The 23604-nt window shown below is 39.1% G+C and overlaps 2 protein-coding genes across 3 annotated transcripts in view; one reads left to right on the forward strand and one right to left on the reverse strand.

The window, feature by feature from the left end:
• The window catches only part of avl9 (AVL9 homolog (S. cerevisiase)), a 30895-nt gene extending 26946 nt beyond the window's left edge, over positions 1–3949 (forward strand). The window contains exon 16 of the mRNA XM_037756963.1: positions 1416–3949. Within this exon, the coding sequence (XP_037612891.1) occupies positions 1416–1543 (128 nt within the window). The 3' untranslated portion in view covers positions 1544–3949. The remainder of the gene's footprint in view (positions 1–1415) is intronic.
• A 5689-nt stretch (positions 3950–9638) lies between these two features.
• kbtbd2 (kelch repeat and BTB (POZ) domain containing 2) lies at positions 9639–23003 on the reverse strand. Of its 2 annotated transcripts, none has more exons than XM_037756919.1 (4): positions 22795–23003; positions 17903–18466; positions 12291–12456; positions 9639–11493 (listed from the first exon to the last, which is right to left on the reverse strand). In XM_037756919.1, the coding sequence occupies exons 2-4, from the start codon at positions 18073–18075 to the stop codon at positions 9934–9936; spliced, it is 1899 nt and encodes a 632-aa protein (XP_037612847.1). In that variant the 5' UTR covers positions 18076–18466; positions 22795–23003; the 3' UTR covers positions 9639–9933. The 2 variants fall into 2 exon arrangements, with proteins under 2 accessions (XP_037612847.1, XP_037612848.1); XM_037756920.1 differs by lacking the exon at positions 22795–23003 and adding an exon at positions 21604–21776.
• Positions 23004–23604: the final 601 nt, after the last annotated feature.

A 23604-nucleotide genomic window follows, 5' to 3' on the forward strand; every position in this document is an offset into this window, starting at 1 on the left:
GTGAATCGATTAATCCACTTCACCACTAATTTTACTAATGCTCTTACTGTTTGAGATGATTTATCAGTCAGACTCCAACAAAGTACAGTGTAATTATTTCAGATTTTTATTTTTATTTTTTATTTCATTGCTCCAGAAACTTGTTTTCATTGATTTTGTCTCTCAGTGCTTCACGTTAACTAGGCTTTCTACTGTTTATTCCAAATATCTAAAACATATCACTTCCTGTGCTGTGTGACGATGTTCTGCAAAGAAGCGCTTGAGAACAGCACTGGTTTCATTCATTTGTGTACACATTTTTTAACACTAGTTGTGATACAATAACCGAGAAAATTGAAAAAGAAATTACATTTTATTGAACAAAAAGAAACTAATGTTCTCAAATGTCAAATATTGTGTCAACATTAACAACTTTGCACAAATAAATATACAGTCTCAGTCAGATATGCTCTGTTTTTAGTGCATTTCAATGCAATTACAATGGAATTATGTTGCTGGGCAACCGTTTGGATTCATGTTTACTTCCTGTCAGCTGATGTCATTCACATAAACTGCATCAGCATTTCGGTTGAGTCCGAAATTCCACACAAATAACATGCTATTTAGTACGCTTAAACACTATGTGAGATATTTTTAGTATGTCCAAATCCTAAGTATGAAACCAATAGTATGCAAATGCATACTATTTCCGGTAAAATATTGCAGTATACAACGGTATAAATATCCCACAATGCAATGCGTCATTGACGACAACGTTCATAACGGACCTTGACAGACAGCTCTGTAACATCAATAACACTTCAATTTAACTGAAAGTATAAGATTTCCCTTTGCTAGACGTAATATATATTTTAAAATGAATTCAGACTTTGATTCTCACAAACCGTCGTTTTGGTCAAGTGAGGTTGGCACGGGTTACCATGGTTACACGTCATAAGGAGGCTCTCAGGAAGTGATGACGTAAATTACTGCTCAGTGCATCCGAAAAAATACACACTACTACTTTATTCACACAGAAGTATATCGAACATACAAACATACATAGTATGCAATTTCGAACGCATTTATTATGTTTACGTTTAAAACTGTGAAATGGTCTAAATATTGTACAGTTGTGACATCACAAATGTACAGAAATCCTGACGGCTCGTTTAAAGGCACAGTTTCTGAATACAGGCTGTGTGTATTTCTCCATGGATTGAGCTTTTCGATACTTTCACAGTATTTATATAGCATTTAAACCTGCTTTATAATAAAAAAAAGACATACAAATCTCACTTTTTTACAATATGGGACCTTTAAATATGTAGTCGTGCTACACATTTTGGTTTATTAGTAAGACAGAAATTGTAAAACAAACATTTATTTCCCTGTTTTGTAAGTGAAGTCTCATTGATCTCCACCTCTGCTCTCAGGTCAGTCCGTGGGCGGAGCGTTGACCAGCGCCAAGTCGGCCATGTCCTCCTGGTTCTCCACGCTGGCCCAGCCTCCAGCCGTAACCACCCCGGAGTATCCAGAGCCCGCCACAGAGGTCCTACCCTGAAACCAAACGCACCAGTGCTATGTCTCTGACTCTGTCCTCTGTCCTCTGTCCTCTGACCCTCTGGCTACTGTGAAGCCTGAAGGTCAGCGGACTGAGAGCTGCTTTTATGAAGGAGAGAAATGGATCAAGTCTGAGCCATCCTCATGTTTAGTGACTCCGGGGCGGCGCGACGCCACTCCGGACAGGAAGGCAGCGCTTCCGTTATAATAACTGTACAGTCCATATCCACTGTGAGGCAGAGACTGCCAAGCGCTTTTGATCAAAAACCCAGAATTTTTCAGCAGGCTGCATCATGTCTGACCGCCTGTTTGTATTGCTGGATGCTTTTTTCCTGTGAGACACTACAGATGCTGTCGTTGGGTTTGCGGTGTTCACTCTTTTGCTGCATATTTCTAGAAGTTTGTCTATATATAGCCGACTATTTTGCTGACAGAGAACTTAAAAAAATTAAAAAACAAATCGGTGTCACAGGATTTGACAGAACAGCATGAGCTGTGACACCTTGAAGATTTTTAACGGTTTCGATTTTAAATTCAGTCTGGCTCATGTTCAGTGATTTATCTGTATGTAATCACATTATGGTTGTTGTGGTGGTAACAGAATTCACGTTTAGTGACTTAAGAACAGCTGAAACTAACAATTAGTTTCATTATTGATTAATTTGTTGTATATTTTTTAGGATTATTAGTTTGAAAATGTGGAAAATAGTTAAAATGTCCACCGATATTTCTGATTTGACCGACAAAAATAGTAAAAAATATATCAATAAATAATATTGTTAGCTAAATAATTTAAATAAAAGTGTAAACAGAGATATAAAGCTTCCTATTTTTCCTTAAACCTCCAATCAGTTGGTTAAAAATAAAGCAGTAACAGCAGCTAAAGCATTTCATCCGGCATGAAAATGCTAACAAAGTCAGATAGGTAATGCTACTTTTAAGTTTTTTTATTAAGATTGTTGAACATAATGAGACATTAAATAATACATATTTACAAAAAATGTCCATGCCTTATTTCCAATGCGGTCTTTAATGAAGAGAAGTGAAAAGATAATACCAAAGAACTTATATTGACTCTTCGGTGATACTACAAAACTATGCTGTACAGTATATGTATAATTAACATTAACTGGGTGATGAAATGTGAAGAGAGGAGAACAGATCATTTATTAAATATGTGCCAATAATAAGATCAAAACAAATAGGAAAATTAAGCAGTTAAAAGATCAAATTAGTTAAATATATTAATTTATTTTATCAACTGGTTGGAGGTAAATTCTATTCTTTACCAACTTATCGTTGCGTTAAGGAATATTATAAAGCTTTATATTTCTTTTTACACTATATTTTTTTGTATTTAATTATTAGTATTAATCTATTGATATATTCAATAATATTTTTCACTTGTCTGATAACCTTTTAATAAATTATGTCAGTTTTAAACTAAGCTTTAAATTACTTGTAATTAAAACCCCTAAATTTTAATTTTAAGATGAAAACTTGAAAATTAAATATTTAATTGATTATTTGACGAACCATTTCAGCTCAACTTTATTACATTTCCGGTTAAACAAGTTTCTCTTCACTCAAATGCAGAGCCAACATAATTACAAAATCTGAATTCTGTTACTGCAATAACCACAATGTTATTACATAAATCCTTTGTGTACCTAAATGCCTGATTTTGTGCCCTGATAAACGTGATGAAAACCTCCCTTAACTATGAAGGAACCTGCACCCAGCTGTGTGTTATTAACCCTCACCCAGGCCTTTTTATACTATATATATATTGGAAAAAAGTATATTTAGTAAATCTGAGGATAGTTTAAAGTCAGATAACTTATTTATTTGTTTGTGTATAAACTCATAAATATCCATGTTTTGTCATGACAACACTGGAACAAGTCCTGTATCTGTGGACCACTGTGTGTATTTGCACAAAGCAGCCATTATATATTATATATTTATGTGAATCTTTATCTTGTATAACTGTAATCTTGAGGTGCTTACAGGATCTTTTTTCCCTCCATGCTTCAAACATTCAACACCAGTTGGATTAAAAGTGGTCCAGTGAGCATGCTCTGTCCAGTCCAGTTTTACAGCTGTTACCGAGTGTCATCCTTCTGTCTTTAAAACGATCTGTTCTTCATGCTTTTAAAACTTCTTTGAGTCATTTCGGGAATTTTCTTTTGATTTCTGGATTAAGTTTAAAAAGATATCAGCTGTTAAAAGCTGCTTTTTGCGTTTCTTTTTTTTATCCTCTGATGATATATTTTGTATTTAACAGATACGAATGTATTGTGAATTTAAAATTCACAGAATATTTTCTTGACAGATGCTTTTAATGTATTTGAGAAGAAGTGATACTATACTATATTGCTGTATTAAAAAAAAAAAATTAAAATACTCCGCAGACTTTTTATTTTTAGGAGACTATGGAACTTTTATCCCTCTGGGTGTTTGTGTCTGAGTACAAATGTAGGTCAGCCAAACAAAGTGGTGGCAAATGTGTTTGTAGAGGGGGTTGTTGTTGTGGCGGTAGCACATGGGCGCACAAAAATGCACCCATGTGTTCACCGACAACAATTCAGCAGCATCACGGGGGGACACATAAGCCCGGCGACCTCAGCCCGAGGCCAGCACAAAGTCACGCCCGGTAGCACCCCACGGTGCTGAGTGATTGTTGTCATCATTAATTCATATCCTGATATCTTTTCATTAATCATTTAACAGATCCTTTAATGAGCAACTTGCAGGTTGAATTTACTACTTAAACCTTTTTGAAAATGTCCATTTGAAAAGTTAATGCAAGTTTTGAGTGGGTTTGAGTGACTGTAGTTTAATGAATCTGAAGTTTTACATAGAATTTCACAATTATTGTGTTTGCTGCATAAACTCCAGCCTGTCAGGATGTCATGGAGTCAACTTTACATATAAAAAATCAAGTATATGATTTAAAAGCAATGATTTCTGGGTTTAGATACTATAGGCTTTTATTATAACGGTATAGAAAATCGGATAATTGAAAGAACTCTCTTCCTCCCGCGCAGCACAGCGCCATAAAATGTAGTGTGGAGTTATATTAGGCAAGACTGCGGTCTGTCATATGCCTACGAATATACATTTACAACCTCTTCTTCAGCGTCAAAATTAGCATTGAGATTCATATTTCTCATTGCCTGAGACTTGACCCGAGCCTGGCTCCTGCTCTCTCTTCTGCTACGTCACGTCACGTCCGGTTTGTCTCTTTTGATGTGGAAATAAAAACGTCCTTACAGAAACGACTCCAGATGTCACTGTAGTGTGTAGTTATATCTTTATTTTAATCAAGAAACAGAGAACTAAATCAAGTTTTAGTCAGTTTATCTTGATGAATTTTCAAACTGGAGTTTTGTTGTTTTGTTTTCTGTTCTTTAACTATTAATCAACTAACCGCGACATGTTTTTAGTATTAAAACCTGTGGCTAATTTAAAATAGTGCCAGTTGTGGTTGTAATAAATCAGATAATCTCACGCTTTAATATTTGTCTTTAAAATTTAAATCACAGTGGCTTTTTACATTTTCAGACCATTATCAGTGGCCTCCTTCAAACTTCATTTTTTGACCAGTTATGACTTTATTCTCGTAATATTGCAACTTTTTTTCTCGTAAAGTTATGACTATGTGGCGGTACTGAGTTCCCCAGACTTTAGTTGTTCAGTCAGAAGACTGAAAAACAGTTCCCATCCACATAATAATATAAAATAAAATGCCTTCTTAATAATAATAATGAACAAATGCCTCTATAATAACAAATAATTAAGGAAACTGAAATATTGGTTTGTGTTTTTCCTTTTACCCTCCTTTAAAGTTTTCCCAAATAAAATACACTAAAAGAAATGGGTATAAAGGGTTTCATTGAAAATCAACAAATGAATAGAATACAAAAATACAGCCTGCAGGCGTTAGGCTATTGTAAGGCAAGCCAGATCGTTGCACAAATAGTACCTAAACGTCCCAGTGCAGGTAACCCAATTGGTTGGCACTTAACTTGTTTCCCCAACTAGGAGTCAACACTCTCAACAAACAAAACACAAAGATCACAGAATCCCAAAAGGGCCCAAAACAGACCAGAGTTTCTGGTAAAGCTGATAACACATGTTGCATTGAGTGAAGGAGAGATCAGAATGACACTGGGTGTGCAGTTTCCCTCCTCTTTTAAGCCCTACAGAAAGGGCGTCGTTACACCCTGATTGGCCAAGAGGGGAATGCACCAAGCTGCTCTCAACTATCATTTAAGAGCCAGTCCCCACACCCTGCGCAACAGGTGAACTGAATAACCCTCTGATCACTCAGCAACTCAACCAAAAAAACACCAGGGAAAAGGGAAACAACAGCAAGCACCAGAGAATTGGCAGCTGCCACAACTATATTCTCGTAATATTACAACTTTTTTTTCAGGAAATAGTATGACTTTTTCTCATTAAATTCTGACTTTATTCTCGTAATATTACGACTTTTTTTCTTGTAAAATTATGACTTTATTCTCGTAATATTCCGACTTTTTTTCTCGTCAAGTTATGACTATATTCTCTTTATATTATGACTTTATTCTGGAAATCTAATTTTTTTCCCCTCAATGTGGCCCTAATACTCCGTCGTATGACATCATGACCTTAAGCCTTTGCACTAAAAGTTTTATGCAACCGAACCAGCGCTTGTTTTAAAAGTTGATTAATAATTAAATTTTACAAATAAATAACTAAAAACAAAATTAAAAACTGTCAGCAGCACCAACACCGCCACATTTTAGCAGAAACAAATAGAAACGGGGAGTCAGTTTCAGGAACGTTTTTGGTATGTTTTTTAATAAATTAACGTTCATTCAAAATACAGTGCCAAAGGAATATGATGCAGCCAAACATGCTAGTAAGGTTTGTCATGAAGCACCTGTGCTCATGTTTTTAAAGGTAGGAGGAAGATCCCCCCTCCTCCCCCCCCCACCCCAACCCCAACCCCAACCCCAACCCGCCCTCTCCACTACTGCTAGTGGTTGCCGGGACGTAGCGACAGCCGTGGGCCAGCCCTCTCCCCTCACAACCAATCAGCAGCAAGATTCCTCAATATTCACTCGAGAAAAATTAAATCTGATAGGAAAATGGATATCTACCCACAATCACACTACAGTAATGTTTGATATTAAATAAAAAAAAAAAGACACTAATACAAAATAGACCTGGTTATTTTCCCCCACACTAAAACAGTTGTCTTTTTTTAAACATATGAAAAATATATATTTTATTATATATATATATTTCAGCAGCTTGGAAATAAAAAATAAAAATGCATGAGCCCGAAACCTACTGAGAGTGGAGTTGTTGTTGTGTCTGCGGAGACCCTCGTGGAAAAGAAAAACAACATGATCATGTGACGACGGATGGAGTGAGGTGTAAACTGCTAGCTGTGTGGAAGACCTGTGTGCAAACAGACTGACGGACAGACAGACAGACGGGCTGTGGAGGCGCTATAGTGGAGTCAGGGTGGAGGACAGAGCGATGACGGAGGAGAGGTGATGGGTGACCGGACCTGCAGTCACCCTCTTTTAAACCCTCTCCACCGAACACTTCCGTTTCCCCCGCGTCGGCCCGAAAACCACGGCCCCTGTTCCTCTCGTCTGCGGGGCCTTTTTTTTTAATTTGATTTAAAGAAATACATGGATCCTGTTTTTAAAAGGAGCACTCTCAAATCTATCAAATATGTGTAAGCTTTAAAAAGGTGGCTCTGAAAAGTCTGCTCATTTGTGGAGGACTGTAGCTGCAGTAAATCTGGATTCCATTCAACATTTAGCTGCTTATTTTCATTATTGATTCATTGTTTGGTCTATAAAATGTCAGAAAATAGCAAATAAGTGTCCATCGCAAGTTAGTTAGACTTCAAACTGATCTTCAAATTGCTCAATGACTCAAAAATAAGATGTCAAAACCATCAAATTCTCACATTTGAGAAGCTGATCCGGTATCTGTGACAATGGGGCCGATCTATTCTATATACATTATATACTGGAATTTTAATTTGTTGCTGCATTTAAAAGGTTTACACTTGTAATTGCTGTTAATTTAGAATTATTTTTTTTTTACAAAACTGCTGGTGTACGATTTATTATTTTAAAAATAAATAATTCAGTATATATTTACATCTATTTATTTGTTACATTTAGTTTTACAAAGTTAGGAAAGCGATGTTTAAGTCCAGCCCGATGTCGCCTTACACACGCCCAGCCACCTCCACACAGTGAGGCATACAGATTATTAATTAAACACTGGTATCGCATCGGTAGATACTCAAAGCCCAGGTATCGCCATCAAATGACTTAAATGATAAATCAGTTATCAAAATTGTGGCCTGTTTCTCTTCTTTCTATCCACTAATCTACTCGTAGCTCTACATTTAAGTCATTTCTCAACAAACACTTTCAGGCTCCAGCTTCTCAAATGTGATAATTACTTTTATATGATTGTAAATTTAAGACTTTCTGGATTCCAGACGGCTGGTCAGATGAATCGAGCTGTTTAAAGATGTAAGCTTGGGCTTTGGGAACTCCTGGAGGGCATTTTTCCCGCCCTCTTAGTCGACTAATCGATCTTTTTGGTCTAAGTTGACTAAGATTTCTTTAGTCGAATAGTCGTCTTTTATGCTTTTTTCATGCAGAATGATTTATTGCCAAGAAACTTATGAGCACATCTCTGGTAAACACGACTTAAAGTGGGGATTTTGTGGGATTCTTTGTGGAGAAACTATCAACTAATCGACTACTTTTCTACATTTCAGTCATTTCTCAAGCGAAAATATAAATACTTTTCGGGCTCCAGTTTCTTATATATGGGAATTAGTTATATGTGATTGGACTTTTTGGATTCCAGACTGCTGGTCAGATGAATCAAGCTATTTAAATATGTAAGCTTGGGCTTTGGGAACTTGTGGTTTATTATAGGGCTTCCTCTTCATAGTCAACTGAATGTTCGTTTTAGACTTAGTCGACTAAGAATTCTTTAGCCAATTAGTTTATTTTTCATGTTTTTTTCATGTTGAATTACTTATTACCAAGAGAAACTCACAGATCTGTCGATTAAATCAACTAAATTAGTCGACAAAATCATACGAGTGTCGGACAACTAAGAATTTCTTTGATCGAGGACAGCCCTACTTTAGTTTATAGACCAAAAGATGAATCAATTCATCAGAGAAATAGTGAACAGGTTGATCATCAATGCAAATCATCTTTAGTAGTAGCGCTGGTCACAATTCACCAAAACATTTTTTTTCTTTCAACCACATCTTCAGTTTGCTCATAAGTTTAATTATTATCACGTGACAACAACTGAGCTCAAAATGCTCATTCCAGCTTCTTAAATGTGAATATTTTCTGGTTTCTTTCCTCCTCTATGACAGTAAACTGAATGTCTTTTGAGTTGTGGATAAAACAAGACATTTGAGGACGTCATATTAGGCTTTGGGAAACACTGATCGACATTTTATAGACCAAACAACTACTCAAACTGAACCATCTCTCTAAAACTCGATCCAATGAAGGCCATGAGAACATTTCCAATAACTGGATGTTGTGATACATTTTTTTTTTTGTTGGTCAAATAACAACTTCCAGGGTCAATATAAACTTTCAAGCTCAATATCAGAAAACTTCTCAAACAACTCATGCTACATAAAGTGCTACAGGAGAGGTTTGAGAAGTTTCTATGGAACATTTTGTTATTGGGTCTCCATCGATACGACCGCTGCCGTCCACAAAGGAGCAAGCTGATAACTTTTCAGAGCCTTTCGAGCCTCCAGGCAGAGTTTTACACTCAAAACGATAGATTTTCCACAGAGTATTCATTTATCAGTGGTGAGAGGAGAGGAAAAAGAGAGGGAAAAGAGGGAAGCTATTATCGGAGGAGGAGGAGGGAGGTTTTGGGGGATTTTGGTACAGTTGCCATTGTCATTCCGAGAAGGTTTACCAGTTAAGTGCATCATCATCATCATCATCATCATCCCCATCATCACAAAATCAGTTGACGTTTAGATTATCACATTGTAGAAACAGTATGACAGACTTGTAATAATATCTAACAGATGTCACAACTGACAAAATAAGAAGAAAAAAAACTGAAGTTTTCAGATTACTAGTATTTTTGAGGGGCATCTTTTGCGCGCTTGTTTTTTGGGCTGCATTGTTCATCAGCAACAGCTGTAGCTAATGCACGCCTCCAAAGTCCAGAGATCCCTCCACAACACAGAGAACGTCAAACCCTTTCATATCTTAGAGAACTGGTCTGCACCCCCCCTTCGTGTTCGTCCCTCAGCGTTACAGATTCCTGGTTGAGTCAGCGAGGTAGGGGAGGGGAGGGTATGAGCTATACGTGAGGGAGGGTCACCAGCTCCCCGTCCACCTCGAACTCCTCGCCTCCGTCGGGGGAGAAGAGGTAGGTTGGGGGTTTCCAGGGGGACTCCTCGAGGCAGGAGGGGTACAGCTTCCCCACCGCACAGCGGAAGTCCTTGCCCAGATCCCAGAGCACGCGTTCGGACACGGGCTGCCGCAGGTACCAGCGGTCCAGCTCCATGTCATACTGATAGATAGCGTACTTGGCGCGCTCGTTCATGTGGGTTTCACGCATGAAAATGCACAGCGAGTTGAGCAGCACCACTGCCCGCACGCACGGGTCCGAGTAACGCTTAGCGGGGATGTTGGCGGCCTGGCGCCACTCGTTCTTGTTGACGTCGTAGATCTCCACGGTGACGGAGGAGCCGTCGATGGTGCTCGTGGGCAAGCGGATGCCAGAGTTGCTGACCACGTGGAGGCCGCCGATGTAGAAAATGAGGTCGCCGAAAGAAGCGGCGGAGGCGAAGCAGCGGCTCGTCTTGCGCATGGCCATCTCCACCCAGGTGTCGGCTCGGGGGAAGTAGCAGTACATCAGGTCGTGGGTCATCACGTAGATGCAGTCGTGCGCCACCACAGAGGTGCTCCAGTTCCAGGCGAAGGGCAGGGGGCTCATCATGCTCCACTCGTCCTTCTCGCAGTCATAGCGCTCCACTGTGCGCTTGTTCAGCTCTCCGCCGACGTTATCCCCCCCGATTGCATAGATGTAGCCCTCGCAGTGGACCAGCGAGGGCTTGATTCGGGCACACAGCATGGGGGTTTTGGGTACCCAGGCGTTCTGCTGGGCGTCAAACCAGAAGAAGCTATCAACTGAGCGGAAGACCGCCTGTAGCTTTCCGCTCTTGCCGTGGTTGGTGATAGAGTTTTTGAGAGGGATCTGTCCACCGGCGATGAACACATCATTGTCTGGTGTAACGAGGGTCCCCACCTTCTGCAGGTCTCCTGGGGGGTTGTTGAGCTTGTACACTTTCTCCGCCTGCGGGCTGTAACACACTACCGTAGTAGGCAAGGACCCGGACATTACATATGCATCGCCCTGCGTTTCTGACATGGCCTCCATGAAGATCAGCATCTCCTCCTTGGTCATGCCTAACCGAGGTTTGAAGAACTTGGGCATGGACTTGTAGAGGCCCTGCACCACCACAGACTTGTCGTTTGGCGGCAGACCCTGGAACCAGGCGCGCTGCGTCACCTCCGACAGCGCGTCGATGCGGATCTGACTGAGCACGGAGGACAGGTGCTGCGAGCGCGACTCCATATTATACTCCAACCACAGCATGGCCGCTTCGCGCACCGTCTCCTCCTTCTCCACGTTGAGGTTGTCGCTGCTCAGGACGTCTATCAACAGCTCGTGGGAGAGCTGAAGGAAGGCCTCCTGCCTGTACACCATGGGGAACTTGTGCTCCACCATGCGCTTAGCGCTCTGCTTTAGCTCGCTGCAGCTGAACAGGTCACCGATGCTCAGCATGCGGACGCAGTTCTCAGCGTTTATCTTCTTCACCAGGTAGTCTCTGCACTGCAGCAAGACGTCATCCACCTGAACAGAGGACAAGAGACGACGGTCAGACACACACATTCCCCTTTGCAGCAAGGGACACAAAAGTAGAACAACACCACCAGTATGTAGATTTGCAATAATGTTTCCGGGTAAACAGCTCCAAGGGAAGGAGCAATAATGCTGAGACATTAAGTCATGAATTGATTTCTTAACCGACAGACAAGATCATCATTTAAGTCTTTTACTGAGGAAAGATCTGCTGCTATTTTCTCTTTATTATTACATTTACAACCATAGTCATTTCAAGATGTATCTGAGAGGATGCAAATAAACTAACCACTTAAAAACAAAGATGCAGATGGCTATGAGGACACTTTTGAGATTAATAAAAACATGGCAAACAATGAAGGTTTCTTTAATTTTGGTAAATTAGGATTTAAAGAATAAAGCTGGCGTTACAGTGTGGATGCGTCAGTCAGTCTCTCAATACTTTTCAGACGTCCCTACCCTGTTTGTGTCGCTCAGCTCCAAGCCTACTGGTTACGACTGAACATGTAAATCTTTAAAAACAGGTCATGAACATACAGTACAGTTGTTTGTATACAGTAAAGGCTCAGGAATTTGCTTAAACAGCTGGACTCTGTAGCTTTTTAGCAAACATTACTCAAACAAGAGGAATGAGATATATCACGATACAAAGACGATGCTTGTTAGTACGATCAATTCATTGTTGGTTTTGGTCTTTTCATGGGATTTGTTGACGATAAAAACAAATCCAGTCCTTTATAAAAGGATGACAGGAGGACTTTTCAATGCATTGAAGTGTTTGCAGTGACCTGTAGGAAGCAGGCGGTCTCGTAGAGCGGCTCCACGGTGCTGTCGCTGATGGCCAGGTTGCCCGTGTAGGCGTAGGTGATGATGATCTGCAGCGTGGCCGGGTCCACGTTCCTCAGGTGGACGTGGGTCTGCTTGCTCTCGCTGAGGCCACTCATGAACATCGCCCTGCAGGAACAAGACGAAGGAAGCGTCAGTCGACACATAGATGCACGGATGTTACTGAATGAGGAAGTGAACGTCGAGATCTCACACCGATTAAGAAAAGCGATCATATCAGCTACTCCAACAATTCAAGCTTCGCCTATGTCTTGTTCCACAAATTATTTGTTCCAGGATAAATTAGTATGTGAGCATTTAATTTAATTAGGGCTGTAAAAGTTAACGCGATAATAATGCGTTAACGCAAACTCGTTTTAATGCCACTAATTTTAGTAGTAGTTTAGCTGTATTTTAGATTGTTTTGTGTTGTTAATTGATTTCCAATAATAAATATATACATACATTTGCATAAAGCAGCATATTTGTCCACTCCCATGTTGATAAGAGCATAAATACATGACAAATCTCCCTTTAAGGTACATTTTGAACAGATAAAAAATGTGCAATTAACTATTTTAATGGATTGACAGTCCTAATTTTAATTTAAAAAATGTTAAAACTTAAAAAAAACATTTTGTATTAAATTCCCTTTCCTTCTTATCTGCAAACATCTGTGGTTCCTGGTCAACGTTTTGCCCTCAACAAAGAGTTCATAATAAACCCCGTAAGACTGGTAAATGTTTTTAGTGTAGAGTGGGTAATAAAACTCCAAGTTCTGTCTTGTTCGCTGTTTTACTATCCAGTTTTTCTTTTAGAATAAACAGAGCCTCCTAATGACAGCTGGCCTCTCGCCAAGCTGGCTGTAAAAACAGACAGAGTTACCCACCAGAATCAGGGTAGTTGCTTTTGGCTGTAGCTGGAATGTAACATTCATGGTATCATTTCAAAGGCTTCTGGGACGGCAAGTACAGTAACCAATTTCATTGATTAATGTGCTGATCACTTCCTTGATTATATTGATGAACTATGTGGTCACTAAAATATCAGAAAAATAGAGAGATGTCCAAGCACAAAACCCAACGATATTTAAGTTACTATTAGAGCTGCAACGATTAATCAATTAAAAATTAATCGCCAACTATTTTGATAATTGATTAATTGGTTTGAGTCAGTTTTTAAGAAAAATAAATTCCTCTGATCCAGCTTATTAAATGTGAATATGTTCTGGTTTCTTTACTCCTCTATGACAGTAAACTGATTATCTTTGAGTTTAGGACAAAACAAGATATATGAGGACGTCATCTTTGAGAAACACTGATCGACAATTTGTGGCACTTTCTAGACAAACCAACTAATCAATTAATTAGAAAAAAATAATCCACAGATTAACAATAACACAAATAATTGTTAGTTGCAGCGCTGTCGATGCTATTAGTTACACCTGTGCTTTAGCCGCTATGACAAGTCAAATGGCATGTCTGTCCAAACACTATTGGCTTCTCTAAAACAACGACATCCAATATTGAAGCTGGTTAGACTGTTATCAGGTCATTAAAAGGGCGTTATCGTGGTTATAAGTGTCACAGACGAAGATAACCAGAACATATTTACGTTTGAGAAGCTGGTATGCAGTGAATATTTGGCACTATTGCTTTAAAGAAATGACTTAAATGATAAACTGGTAATCAAAATTATTGATAATTCATATTCTGTCGATCGTTCCAGCTCTAAAAGCTACATTACTGTTAAATGATAAAAGATCTGAACATATTAGAGTGTGAAGTGAAACAGCGGATGCCGCATTACTATTGAAAGTGATCTTCCTTCAGGTTTAATAACATTGAGCTATGACTTGTTTTTGTCCATCATAGCATGCTAAACTTGAAGTATTCTTGGTCTTAAAGAGCAGGACTGAATACCACAGGTTTATTTGGAGCAGATGTTACAGCTGACGTGATACTTGACAGTTGTTGTACACTGATTAGCGTGTCCAACAACCCAGTTTCCTCATACCGAATGACAAAAAGTGACAGTCAACACCTGGCTGGTGGGCTGACTCCAGCTGGGCTTCTCTCTGCTCCGACTTCCGTGCTGCTGCAGCCTCGGCGGGCTGCCTACACGTCCACGTTGTCATTCAGCAGAGTGAGTCAGAGCCTCTTTAACCTCTTTCACTGCATCGATTGCTCACATTTTATGCATCTGTAGAACTGTTACTGGCTTGAACTGGTAATTTGCATTTATTATAAGCGATGACTTTGGTGCCAAATGCTCATAATTGAAGAAATGCTTCTGTGCTGCACTTCTGTGTCACAGATACTGTATATTACCATGTCAAATACACAGCATGTGACACTGTTTGTCATTGTTTGTGTTTGAGTTTCAGTCTGTGTGGAGGTCATCAATGCACATGACAACTACGCCATTCTTCTGTTAATACCACAGTAGACACAATAGCTGCTGAGGAATGTACAAACTCATGTTTCCAGGTAAACAGCGCCGAGGGAAACGTTTTGAACGATCATGTCAAAACTAATTTATTTCTAATTGGATTAAAATATGCAGATGGAGCTTCTAAAGGTACTTTAGTTTTTCATGGTGCTGAAATATTTAGTCCATGAATGCGTTTCTCAATTGACAGGCGATAAATCTACAACTATTTTGATAATTAATTCAGTCCTTTATTGAGGAATAATGTCAAATTTGCTGCGTCCAGCTCCTAAAATGTGAGGATTTACTGCTATTTCTCTTTAATATTACTGTAAATTATTATTAAAATCAATAACCTCTGGGTTTTGGACTGATGGGCATAAAAAACAAGTGATTTGAATTTGCAGACAATTAACCGGCAAAAATTTAGATCATCGATTAATCCTTCAAGGAATGTTTCAAGCAAAAATGTTAAAACATTTACCAGTTCCAGCTTCTCAAATTATACATTTTCCTGATTTTTTTATTGTGTTATAGGATAATAAACTGAATATCTTTAAGTTTTGAACTAGTAGGGCTGCAGCTATCAGTTATTTTAGTAATCAAATATTCAACCGATTATTCCATTTATTAATCAAGTAATCAGATAATACTTTTACTTTATTATTAAAGAGCAATAGTAAATATAAAAAGAAGAAAATAAGACAGGTCTATTAAAATAAAACTAATTGGTTTCCTTAGAAAAAAATCTACATTTCTATTGCTTAAACTGCATACAATAATATTATCAGTCAAAACTAAACTTATATATTGCATTAAGTTGTTGTAATGTTAGATTCTGGGTTCTAAATAAAACATTTTCTGAAAAGCAAACAAATGAATAAAAAAATGATTTAAAAGTACTTTTTTTAAAAGGTACACGTCTTATGGGCTACTCCTATAAAAGGTAAAAGAATTTACATCATTGATTTTTAGTAACTGAATTACTCGAAGAATTGCTTCAGCCCTATAAACAAGACATTTGTAGACGTCATCTTCGGCTTTGAGAACTTGTAAAGAAGAGTATTTTTCACTATTTCCTGACCTTTTGTAGACAAAATAATAATAAAGAAAATAATCAGCATACTAATCGATAATGAAAAGAATGGTTTGTTGCAGCGATCCATTTGTAGACGTCGCATGACGACATTTTCTTAACAATCAAACGACAAAATAATAGACAGATTAGTCAACGACAAAATAACTCACTTGCAACTCTACTCTTTAATAATGATTTGTCTGCAGAACGACCCGGCCCTCCTGTTTGGGGTTTTGGGGTTTGTGTGACTGTGTGCTGCTCGCAGCAGGGGCTAAACCTGCCAGGCTGTATTACGCAACCCTGCAGGCATACCCCTGCACACCCCCCTCTCTCTTTTTCCTCTTTCTCTCCATCTCTCACCAAGACCTACGTGACCAGACTTTCCCCTCCAAACACAAGCTCTCCCTAGAGTCTCCCCCCTTTCCCCTGAAGCGAGGCGTGCGAGGAGAGAGAGGGGAGGTGGAAGGAGAGGCAGCAGACAAGAGAAAGAAAAAAGGAAGGAGTAGCAGTTTAGAGGAAGCGCTGCGACACCTCTGAACCCTGCAGGGGAATGCTTTGCATGTTCGCACCAGATAACGAGTGTGTGGGAAACAGTGGGGAGGACCGCGGAGAGGTGGGTGTGAGAGAGGCATCGAGTTGTCGGGACCTTTTCTTGGAATGCATGTATGAATGTGCGGTGAATGAGGGAGGGAGGGGGTGAGACAGCGTGCTCAAATGCAGCATGAGCTCCTGTCAAGTACAGATGGACTCTTCCCAGAGCCGAGGCTGCTGCTCCGTCATATTCACTGCAGTGCACACACTTCATTATGCAATGTTGTGCGTACAAACGAGGCCTCCCGAGGGCCTTGAGGGATACGTCTGTAGGACTACAGGTTAGAGATTGCTTCATTTGCTACGCAAGAAATATATCAAGAGAAGGAATAACTAGCGAAGAGGGGGCGACTCGAGAGGCAGCTTTCAAGGAAACACCATCCCCTTGTTTTCCATCCTATAACACTACGACGTGGTGCATTATTCAGTGTAACTGTAGGAGGGGAGCACTTATAGACATAACAACCACGCACCTACACCTCATCACAATGAGACTGAGGGGAATAATTGCTGTCTTTAAACATAAAAACCCAACACTGTATGGTGAATTATTCATTGAAACTGGAGGAGACGCACAAAGCATAGTCACAATTAGCCCGAGGTCGTTAAAAACTAGGGCTGTCCCGAATACCATTTTTTGGGCTTCGAAGCTATCGGTTAAACGGATAAAGGAAATATTAAAAATTAATTAATAAGTCGAGCAAACCTCAGAGGAGCGGCTTGTCACTTTAAGGAGAATAGCTGGTCCACCTTAACAGCCCACCTTAAGAGAGTCTGAGCCAGTGTTGCAGATACAGGAAGTTGGCTCGGGTCTTGAGGAGTTGTAGCATATATTCACCGACAAATAAACTGTACACACACTGCTACAGCTACGTTCACAGCTATAACGTCACAGACAACCGCACACTCACACACGGTCTGTCGGACACTTGCTAACGTTACGCCGGGCAGACACACAGCTGAAAACCATGCAGCTAAACTAAATGGTGTGGTGCATTGTGGCTGCTACAGTAACTCTCCCGAACGGGTGAGTCTGTTTGTCTGTTTCGCACATAAACTACAGCTAACGCACCGCTGCAATCGAGGCACTAATATTGTCGGTTAATGGTTAATAATCGGTTAATGTGGGTCGCTTATCAGTTAAAAAAAAATCCAAAATTAGCATCCCTAATTCGAAGGAATTCAAAGTTCGCTTTGCTTTGCGGCACAACTGACTGACATGTTCTTCTGTCGGTCTGTCTTCATTTCCGCTGTTTCAGTACCCAGGACAGTCTATCTGTCTGAGAATAACTAATAATAATGAATGTTGAATATGAATAATGTTATGGGATTATTCCTTATTTCATGGGCTGCTTGTTAAACGAAGTATTTGAATACAACGGCAACGGTCGAAGCTTCAAGGCGTTCGGGTCAGCCCTATTAAAAAAAGAAATCCTCAACATACAACATGAGTTATCCCACACCCGCAGCACTCACCTGAAATAGGAGCTACACGTGGCCAGGACCATCTTGTGACATGGGAACTCCGTGTCCTCCACCAGCAGCACAACGTCAGTCAGTAATTTCTGTTCGTAAAAGAACTTGAGCTGCTCCAGCAGGGAGACAGCGTAGTCCGTGTTGACCGGCCTGCGCTCACTGAGATCCGACATGGTTGCATCCCATGAATCGCGCCCCAGTTTTGAAAAGTCACGCGGCCGGCAGAACCGGGCTCAAGCCGACCAGGAGAAAATATTCTAAAGATTCAAGAGGATAATCAGGGGGGAGGGAGGGGGAGATAGCTCTCTAACACCTCCACTGAACCAAGTGGAGGTGTTCAACTCCGATGTGGAAAAAAATCCTGCAGTTTCTTCTGCTGGAGATGAGTGGAAAGATGAGATGGCTGCTGAGTGTCGCAGTCCAGAGGAAAGGGTCCCGGTCGAGGAAGGGTCTGCTTCCCCTCGTGGATCTATCTGCTGTCGGAGGTCATGCAGTGAGGCACTGGGGACCGGAGGTAGAGGGAGAGCACCGCGACAGTGGCAACGCTGCTACATCAGTGCTTGGCTGAAAAACAGGAGAAAAACAAAAAGAGCAATGATGAGTCTGGAATCCATGGAAACTATCAGTACAGAAAAAAAAATCTTTTAACTCTTTTCTTCCCTCCGATTTCCTTTTTCTTTCTGGGCATGTCAGAGCAGCAAACATCCTGAAACCCTTTCAAATGAACGGCCATCCCTCCATCCACCATACCCTCCCTTCATCCCTCGTTTTCCAGCAATACAATAAACGAGGTCAGCAATTATATGTCAATTGACCTTACATACAATAAAACAGCATCTGAATTAAACTGATTCACATCGGTAGCAAGTTAAAAGCTACTTCATTCATACACTGCTTTACATGCTACAGTGCAGAACCCGAGTCATTACTGAAGATGCCCTTACTTAACATTATGCCACAACAGAGTTTCCCTTCAGTATTTAACATCAAACTAGAGACCAATTTCACAAAGCATCATAAGGACATTGTGATCTTAGTCCCGGAAGTATTTCGGCTTCAGTCATCTCAGCCTTCAGAGGTTTTTGGGAAACAGGATCCAGATCTTTCTGTGTGCTATGATGCCACTTTGGTATATCCCAGTGAATATCACTAGACATAGTTTGCAAAACACTGCTTCAGGTGGTTCTTTACATGGCTATATAGGAGAACAGATTCAAACAGTATGAATGCCATGTTTTGTAAAAAGTCATAGAGATTTATGTACATGTGTCTAAAATGGCCTTCAATATTGGGATCAAATCATTCAATCATGCCTTTTCTGCTCCTTTGCCGGTCAGTTTATATGACAATTTATAATGTGTTTAGAAAGAGCCCTGCAGTAAAGTTAGTCAGATATTAACGGGGCAAGAGTAAAATATATCAGAATGTCTCAAACAAGCAGACAAAAACACATCATGCTGTTAAGTCTTGAGCTCCACTGCTCACATCCTAAATTACACTGGGCTTTTTGGAAGGTTACCATGACACAGGGAGCCATTAAGCCAATTTGCCATCAAGCTATAAGCTACACCACCAATACTACTACTGCTGACCATGACAGTCTATTTCAACAAAGCAGTGTGTCACATTCAAGCTTGTGTACAGTATGGGTGAATTTTACAACCACCTCCACACCGCTGAATCAGATCTGCTGGATGCTGATACCGGCGACCACCCGAGGCGACCTCCGATCTGGTGTCAACTACTCGCCTTAACACTCCTGTTGCTAACACGCCCTGCGACAGCTGTCAACATGAGATTCAGAATATCTTCAATTTCTGGGAGGTTAGCATGAGCAGTTAGCTAGCATTTCAGCATACCAAAAGCTAACTTTAGCTAACGTTTAACACGACCACATTGCAAAAACTGCCCTCACCGCACGTAAGGAGACACTTTATAAATGTGAACGTTGACATTCGTTAGACTCCAAGATGTATGCATGTTATAAGTTGTCTAGTCTCCAATGGTGGGAGAAGTATTCAGATCCTTTAATCAAGTAAAAGTACTGATACCACACTGAGAAAATAAAAGTATGTAATCAGCAAAATGTTCTTAAAGTAAAAGTAGTCATTGTGCAGTTAAATGTTCCCTGTCAGTGTTTTACTATTATATCTGATGTTTCTGGATTAATATTACTGCTGCATTAATGTGTATATTGCATTTTACTGCTGTAGATGTTTTTAACTCCTTTATATACTGTTGGCAAGTTTAATCTACAGTAATGCATCATATTCTATAAGATCATCATATGTACTATATACTTTTCATGTGTCAGAAATACAGCCCTGTTGTCAGCTGATCCAAGAGGCTTTTTAAAGAGTTTATTTAGCTTAAGAAGTAGGAGGATTTTCTCAACACATAAAGGAACACTTCATCCTTTAGTTTATCACAAATAATCAACATCATCTGGAGAGACATGGTTTTCACTGGACAGGAAGGGTGATGGAAATGTGTAATATGAAGAGCAACTAAAGCTGTCAAATAAATGTGAGTGGAGTAAAAAGAACAATATTTACCTCTGCGATGTAGTGGAGTATAAAGTAAAATACTCAACCTTGAATTTGTACTTCTGTAAATGTAAACATTCTACCACTGGTTCGGGGTGCAGTTTACCAACAACATGTGCAGGCTATTAAATGTTATATGTTAATATTGGACCTGATCTCTCCTCCATTATCTCACAAGGAGTCTCTTGAACATGAAATCGTATATCCTGTGACTTCCCTGCACTATGGACTATTTCCTATGACCTCCTATATATATTTTTTTGATCTGAGCTGTACCAGTGTTTGTTTGTTGTTTTTGTTTTTTTATTCTTATTTTGTTTGTGAAAATAAGAAAACCCAATAAACATATTATTTAAAAAAATAATAATTATATGTTGGCATTGGTCTTTACATGACACATCCTTTACCTAACGTTAAGCCATCTACATACATCAACTAGTTTAATAGTTAAAACGTTAAAAAAGGCTCATAGTGTGTGAGAAAAGAATCATTTACTGATTCATGTTTTTTTCCTGGTGTGGCAGCAAAACGATTCCATTAAATATATCAATATACTACCTTTTTAATACAATAAAGATAATTTGTGCACCAGTACATTTTTGAAAATATCAGAATATCAAGAGAAAAATGACTAGACCGGTTGAAATATGGGCAGAGTGTATTTAACACACATTCTCTCCAAACAGCAAAACACTCACCAGCATTCACAGATAGTTACTTAAGCTGGTTGATGTATGTAGATGGTCAATGTGCGACTTGTTTACCCTCAGTAACCTGCTGACTAACAGGTTATTTCTGATGATTGACTAGTGTTTCTCGTTACTGTTTCTGATGCTGTCTGTCTGTCTAGCTTCGTTTAGCACATTAAACCATCATGTCCAAAACAAACCCAGCCTGCTCTCTGAAACATGGCACAGTAACATCAGACAGACAGGCCTGCTGCAACAGAGAGGTTAGTTAGCTCACCAGACAATCCTTTAACATCATGTTGCTTTGTTTTAAAACACACTTTCAACCATCCTCTGACTGGATAAACCTCCATGAGCTATCTAGATGTGATGTTTTATATCTAGCTTCATTACCACGTTAGCATCGTTAGCTCCACAGTTCCGGGGTAATGTTAACCAACACAGTCTGGAGATGAATACTAGCTACCTGTTAAGAGAGTCAAGCGTCCAACATCATCTCCTTCAGCTGTGGAATAGTCCCAGTAATGAAACACGAAAGGTATAAACTCTAAATGTTAGAGAGCAGGTCATGCTTTGCTAGCTAGCAGACACACAGCTAACGAGCTAACAGGCTAACAGGCTAAAAGCAAGGACTGTGTAAAGGAGGATGGGACACACGCGTCATCAACGCGTCATATATGCGGGGGTAATGCACATACGCAGTAGAATCTGGCCTGCACTCAAGTCACGATGGATAGATGGATGGATGGATGACTGGATGGATAGATAGATAGATAGATAGATAGATAGATAACTTTATTGATCCCGAGGGAAATTCAAGTTTCCAGCATCACAGTTCCATAGTGCAAAACATGTTAATAAAAAGGCAGTAAAAAAGTTAGTAGTGCAAAGTACAAAAAAATATACCAGATATAAAAATACAAGATGAAGAAAACTGTTAAAACTGAAAATAGTGCAGGGTAACAGCTGTGATACACGACTATTAAAAAACGTGAATATAGTGCAGAAGAGACTGTTAAAAATGAGTATACTGCAGGGTAGTGATTGTTGTTGTTTAACTTTTGTTGTATTTTTTTAAATTATGTTAGTTTAGATCTTTCTTCCTTTTTTTGTTATTGTTTTTTTCTTCTTCTGGGATTGTAGGGTGGTCCTGTGTATCAGCCTGTGAGGCTTCTTGACCTCTCCTGACACATTTCTTGTTTGTTTTTTCATTGACTGGATTTTGTGCAGTTTTATATATGTGCAAATATTAAAAAAAAAAAAATAATAATAATAATAAAATAACAAATAAAATAAATACAAACATGCCTATTAAATTAATTTGAATTGACTCAGTAATAATATTAAATGCATCTATAACTCTGAAACTGTTTAGATATATTTTCTTTTCTTCTGTACTGTTTTTTGTATGTATTACACAAGTATTGACCTCTCCTGACACATTTCTTTTTTTTTTCATTTACTGGATTTTGTGCAGTTTTATATATGTGCAAATAAACAAATAAATAAATAAGTCTGAGTTACACTGCGCATGCGTGGTACCCCCAAACACACTAGACCTGTGTCCCATCCTCCTTCCATAGTCCTTGGCTCAAAACGAGCTAAATAAACGTTTTCAAGTCAACCACTCCAACAAATCATCATCCACTCTTCTTACTGTGACTGTAGGTGAACTCCTCACACGGTGAACCGTCCAGATGGCTGTTCCTCGTCAGCAGAAAGTAGGAAGTGAAGCTCCTGAAGCTGATTTTAGACGTTAAACATGTTGTTGTAGAAGAAGCGCCGAGCAGCAGACAGATATACAGTCAACCTCTCAGCGCATCAGAAGCGCCCGAAGAGAAGCAGAGGCCACATGACGAGACTGCGCATGCGTCCAGACTAAGAGAGGTTTAGTCCTGTTAAACAGAGGAGCAGCGACCTCTGGTGGACAGATGGAGACACTACAGCAGGATGTTTATGAAGAGTCCTCTATAAAACATAATAGATGTATTTTAGATTTTATATTTAAATTATATTAGGCCTACTTTTGGGCAACTATATAAATACATAAATAACTCTTCAGTACCATACATCTGTATTAACCATGCACACCTAAACTAACCTATATATCTTACTATACTTACCTATATCAGATATACCTGTTTTTTTGGCATTGCATATATTATATATATTTTGGATTTACACCTTATTGTTATTTTATATTTTTATATTTAGACTCTCTATATTTAGACTCTTTTCTGCGTTGCATTGCAACTGTTACACAGCAATTTACCTTGGGATAAATAAAGTTATATTTTATCTTAGCTCATCAAATCTTATAATAACTTTTAATAATAATAAAATATAATATAATATAATTTACTGAAAATAGTTTTCAGTTATTAAAATGTTAAGAAACAAATCTAAATAATAATAACATTATTATTATTATTATTATTATTATTATTATTATTATTATTATTAATAG

This window comes from Sebastes umbrosus, chromosome 21 (assembly GCF_015220745.1).
Source record: "Sebastes umbrosus isolate fSebUmb1 chromosome 21, fSebUmb1.pri, whole genome shotgun sequence".
NCBI lineage: Eukaryota > Metazoa > Chordata > Actinopteri > Perciformes > Sebastidae > Sebastes > Sebastes umbrosus.